This window comes from Quercus suber, unplaced genomic scaffold, assembly GCF_002906115.3.
Source record: "Quercus suber isolate HL8 unplaced genomic scaffold, Cork oak 2.0 scaffold_1212, whole genome shotgun sequence".
NCBI lineage: Eukaryota > Viridiplantae > Streptophyta > Magnoliopsida > Fagales > Fagaceae > Quercus > Quercus suber.
Window position 1 is genome coordinate 18,546 of NW_027070608.1, and position 5,481 is coordinate 24,026.

The 5,481-nt window shown below is 32.8% G+C and overlaps 1 protein-coding gene across 2 annotated transcripts; it reads left to right on the forward strand.

Annotated features, from left to right (window-relative positions):
* The first annotated feature begins 1,049 nt into the window (after positions 1–1,049).
* Positions 1,050–5,481, forward strand: LOC112035916 (uncharacterized). 2 transcript variants are annotated; one of them, XM_065769592.1, is made up of 10 exons: positions 1,050–1,258; positions 1,716–1,785; positions 2,595–2,692; positions 3,534–3,632; positions 4,064–4,139; positions 4,237–4,320; positions 4,396–4,475; positions 4,840–4,965; positions 5,230–5,290; positions 5,392–5,479. In XM_065769592.1, the coding sequence occupies exons 1-10, from the start codon at positions 1,092–1,094 to the stop codon at positions 5,452–5,454; spliced, it is 924 nt and encodes a 307-aa protein (XP_065625664.1). In that variant the 5' UTR covers positions 1,050–1,091; the 3' UTR covers positions 5,455–5,479. The 2 variants fall into 2 exon arrangements, with proteins under 2 accessions (XP_065625664.1, XP_065625665.1); XM_065769593.1 differs by lacking the exon at positions 1,050–1,258 and adding an exon at positions 1,353–1,424 and having other exon boundaries at positions 5,392–5,481.

The following is a 5,481-nucleotide window of genomic DNA, read 5'->3' on the forward strand; positions in this document are numbered from 1 at the left end:
GGCATTCACATACTTGAATGGTCTAGATTTATCCTATTTCTGCATCATGCTTAGCATCATGTATGTTAGGAAGACCATTCCCCAAAGAAAGGCCAAAACGTTTATTCTACCCCCTCCCCCCAAAAAAGAAAAGAAAAGTTAAACTGCAACGATATGAATGGGCGCTTCACCAATTCCAATGTAGCCTCACTCTAGCACTGCTACCCTTAAAGGGTAGGGGTGGTTAGTGACTCCTTGGGTCTGCAAGATGTATACTTTCATTACCCCTTGAGTCTGCTATCCTTGTATGTTGGCATGTTTTTGATTATGGTATCCCGTGTTACCTTCAACTTGGCTTAGCAACAACATGTTTGGAAATATTTAGGGCATTTAAGAATTTTGCTGGGTGTGGTAAATTCTCATAAACTCATTGCATGGATGACAAAGTATAATCATTAGTAAACCTAGTTCTGATTGTTGGAAATAAAGGAGAGATATTACTTAAGTTTTCTTGAAATTCGCACAAAATGAAATTACCAATAAACCATTATTAATGAAATAAACTTTAGAGATAAATTCTCTTTTTATTGCTTATACTAGTGAGATTTCCAATAAGAAAGAAGTCTAACAAATAGCAACATTATTCGCTTGCTTAAAAAAGTACCTTTTTTATTTTTAAATTTCCTTTAGGCAGCTGGACATGTAAATGTTATAGACATATTATGGATCCGGTAAAACATTGAATTATATAAATGGAAATATCATAGTTTGTTTAATTGTTAAATTTGTTTAAAGACATTAACTTCAGCCAATTAGGTAATGGTTAAAAGCAATGAATTAAGATTGAACAATAGAAATGCATCAAAGCTCAGTAAGCAGCTAAGCCTGTCGACTTATATGGGAAAGTCAAATGACAATTAATTTATGAATATATTATTTCTATAGTTGATGTGAATGATCATTTATTTTAAATTAGAATAAAATTAATAAATTTTTATTTAAAAAAAAAAAAAAAAAAACTCCAACATGATTACTCTGCTAAATTGCTATTTATGCTTGTTCTCTCAAGCTTCAGTTCATATTTTGCAGGTTCCCATTTGTTAAAAAGTATCATGATGGGAAATAGTATTGAAGATGATGATGATGATTCGTTCACTAAGCCCCTTGGAAGACGGTCCGTCATTTATTATGGCATGGGTCACATGCTCAATGATATCACTGCTGCCTGTTGGTTCACTTACCTCTTATTGTTCTTGACAGATATTGGACTTTCTCCAAGGTATATATCTTATTACCTGGCCAGCAGTTTATGAAATCACATTACAGTTGTTAAAGATGTTTTCTGTTGAAATTTTGTTCACATCATGTTGAAAAAGAACGATACATGGAAGGAAAGTGTTGTTTATCCTGGGTAATGTTGAATTTGGTAATGAGGGATTTATCAGGTACAAGTTTTATATGTTATTTGGGACAAGTAAATCTGGTGATATTCTACGAGACTCAAACTCTTATTCTTTGCAGCATGATGAGATTTTAGTGAAGTAAGCAAACAATTTATATCAAGCACACACTAAGGACACTACCTAGAACTTCTTGATTTCCTTATGTTTTCATCAAAATTGTTCTTGAATAAAGTTTTTGTCTGTTGCTGCATTGAGTTCTGTTTACCTCATGGTATAAATGAATTGTTGAGCTCCTATAATTTCTTTTTTTGACATTGTTGTTTCATTTTATAGGGATGCTGCTATGGTTATGCTTTCAGGTCAAGTAGCTGATGGATTTACAACCATATTGGCTGGTGAACTGGTACATATTTATATTTTTTTTCTGTTTTATTTTTTTATTTTTTTACTCACAAATTGATATGCTAAACAGACATAACTAGATACTGTAAAATTAAAACAGTAGAATATTATATCTATCTGGTCCATTTTTTTTTGTTTTGTTTTGAATGCTTTTTAATATCCATCATTGTTTTTTCCTTTCTTTGATTTTCTTTTTGTTATTTAATTCATTGGAGCCTTCACAATGGTGCTCAAGTTTGAGTCTAGTGACAAGTTAACATGTGTTTCTTATATTCTTACGTGTGAGTATTTGATTCATTTTGCATTGCTTGCTTCTAGTACAAGAATAAAGTGAAGAAAAAAAAAAAAAGGAAATAGCAAGCACTTTCTCTAATTTGTGATTGGGTTTACAAGAGGGTTTTACACGTGAAACCTTTTAAAAAAAATGTCTAATATACACTAACAATATTGAACAAAAGGAATTAAATTCTATATGTTCTTCAAATCAGTTTTTTTGAACCTCATTTACTAGCTCTATATAGGCAAATGGTTTCAAAAGAAAGTACAAATGCAGATTTCATGTCTGATTGTTATGTTTTCATGTCCTACACAAGATTGTATGCACGTATTATGATTGCCTAGGGCTAGGTTTTAATATCCAGTTATTCTGTCTCCTAAATGATTGAAATTCATTTACAAAATTTTTGTTAAATACGTAAGCCCTATTTTTGGTTGTTTGGGTGATTTTGAAGAGGGGGGGGGGGGGTGGGGGTGGGAATTGTGACCTTAGCTTGCTGGAAATAATTCTGCTTCCTATTGTTTCCATGATAGATTGACAGGTTTGGACATTTCAAAATATGGCATGCTGCGGGCTCTGTTCTGGTTGCCGTTTCATTTTCTTCTGTTTTTGGTGGTTGCGTACCTTGTAAGATCTTTGGTACTTCTTCATCAACATTGGNTAAAAAAATTAGGAACACTCTCAATCAAAATTAGAAACACCCTCCAATTAAAAAAATTATTTATTTGTTCTACTTTTAACAAAAAAAAAAAAAAACCCAAAAAAATTTTGAACTAAAATCTGAAAAAAAAAAAAAATTGTAACAGATACTGTAAAATAAAACAGTAGAATATTATATCATCTGGTCCATTTTTTTTGTTTTGTTTTGAATGCTTTTTAATATCCATCATTGTTTTTTCCTTTCTTTGATTTTCTTTTTGTTATTAATTCATTGGAGCCTTCACAATGGTGCTCAAGTTTGAGTCTAGTGACAAGTTAACATGTGTTTCTTATATTCTTACTGTGAGTTTTGATTCATTTTGCATTGCTTGCTTCTAGTACAAGAATAAATGAAGAAAAAAAAAAAAAAAACGAAATAGCGCACTTTCTTAATTTGTGATTGGGTTTACAGAGGGTTTTACACGTGAAACCTTTTAAAAAAAATGTCTAATATACACTAACAATATTGAACAAAAGGAATTAAATTCTATATGTTCTTCAAATCAGTTTTTTTAAACCTCATTTACTAGCTCTATATGGGCAAATGGTTTCAAAGAAAGTACAAATGAGATGTCATGTCTGATTGTTATGTTTTCATGTCCTACACAAGATTGTATGCACTATTATGATTGCCTAGGGCAAGGTTTAATATCCAGTTATTCTGTCTCCTAAATGATTGAAATTCATTTACAAAATTTTTGTTAAATACTAAGCCCTATTTTTGGTTGTTTGGGTGATTTTGAAGGGAGGGGGGGTGGTGGGGGTGGGAATTGGATCTTTGGTACTTCTTCATCAACATTGGAAACTGTTGGGTACAGCTTGTTTGCAGCAATCTTCAATGTTGGTTGGGCTGCTACTCAGGTTTCACACATGTAATAACCTTCTCAATCTACAATTTCCTGTTGAAACGTGCAAATCATCATTTCTATTTTTTATCCTATATAAGAACAAGGGAAAAGGTACTTCTGCCACTCCTTTAAGTGGTTATTATTCTGTGAACACTCATAATTTTTTGGGCATTTAATTGAAGCCTAGAAAACTAATTGGTAACAAATGGCTATTTTGTTTTATTTCTGAAAATTTGTCTATGCGGAGGGACTAGCCTGAAAGTTTGTTAATTTAACAAAAGGATGATCACATAAAACAGGGGGACCTTATGGAAATTCCTTAAAGCATGGGGCAGCAGTGAACCCCTTCACCTGGCCCCTCCACATTGATGGAAAAGATAAAAGGAAGAAACACGTGTCATTGGCTTTGGAAGTATTTTTCACTTATGCTATGAACCTTAACTGTTTTGTTGAAGGTCTATGGTGAATTGCATCACACTGAATTCAACGAGTAGAGTAGTGCTGACTAGCTGTCGAAATGCATTTACAATGGTCAGCTTCGAACTGGATTCTATTTGGTTGTACTTGTCTGTATGTTGTAACATGGTACCAATGAAGGTTTTTTTTTTTTGGTAACTTTGTTTTATAGATTGCCAACCTCAGCCTATATGCAGTTGCTCTAATAGTCTTTGCTGTCACCAAAGCAAACACATATGCTGATTTTGAAAATCAGGTATGTCCAAAGAATTTTTGAACTATTATTAAGAGTTTTCCTTCTGGATTTTAATCACTGTATTCTGCCAAGCAGTATCGATGGATTGTATATTCATCAATTTTTATTGGATGCTGCTCTGTGGGCATATTCCTTTTTGGAACCAAAGAGCCAAGGTAACATAAATAGTCTTAATCTTTGAAGTTTCTAGGAAATGTCTTTATAATGCTTTCTTGATGTGTTGCGAGATAAAAAATTAATCTTATAGTATTATGACCTGTAATAGTGTTATCATTCTTAATTTTGTTTGGTTTAAGATAAGAAAAATGGCTATGGGCATTTAATTTCAAGTTTTGTTGTTTGGCTTTGGTACTAGATGGATAAGGACCTCATTTTTTCACGTTGTTTAATTGAACCATTTGGTTAGAAACTAGATGTGAGAAATTCCAAAACCATATAAGGGAAATATTTGAAATTTTAGAAAGTTTGGGGGTACCTCGGCATACATAATTACAATAATTATTTACTTCTCTTATGTAGATCCAGGGTAGGAGCACAAGGAAATTTTCATGTTAGGATTGCATGGGCTTACTGGATCAAGCGAGTTCCATATTATGAAGTTGCTATCGTTTATGTGCTCACCAGATTAGTTGTCAATGTGTCACAGGTCAGTGCATTTTCCTGTTTAGTGGTGCTCATTTTAACAAACAGAAAAGAAAGAAGAAACTTAACTTTATATATTATAACATCATATGAGGAGCTGATATTTTTAAGAATATCTTAAGCCTCCAAGAAAAAATGTCCTATGAAAAGTGGGCTTCCCTCTTGGAAAAATCAGTCCACTAATATTACAAATAATAAAAGAAGCGATTTCCCTAAAATTGGTGAGCTATCTTTGTAGTTCTGATATCAAGGTGGCTTCTTGTGTTTGGCGTATCTTGCATTCTATGTTATTAATGATCTACGAATGGCCCAATCAGCTAAAGCTCTGGTACATGCACAAACCTTTCAAAATCATATTTCTTTTAATCTTAAAAATATTTTATTTGGAAAAATGATGCATGGCTAATTCTTTCAAATTGATGGGAGCAGGTTCCTGCCATCATCTACACTTGCAGCTTCATCGTATCTGTTATTCCACACGTCCCCTTGTGAAACTCAGTTCTTTGGTTGAAAAACTGT

Coding starts and splice junctions, on each gene's coding strand:
- LOC112035916 (XM_065769592.1), top strand. CDS start 1,092: ATGATGGGAAATAGTATTGAAGATGATGATGATGATTCGTTCACTAAG. Junction 4,966..5,229: donor TTAGTTGTCAATGTGTCACA/GGTCAGTGCATT, acceptor CTTCTTGTGTTT/GGCGTATCTTGCATTCTATG. Junction 5,291..5,391: donor CCCAATCAGCTAAAGCTCTG/GTACATGCACAA, acceptor TGATGGGAGCAG/GTTCCTGCCATCATCTACAC.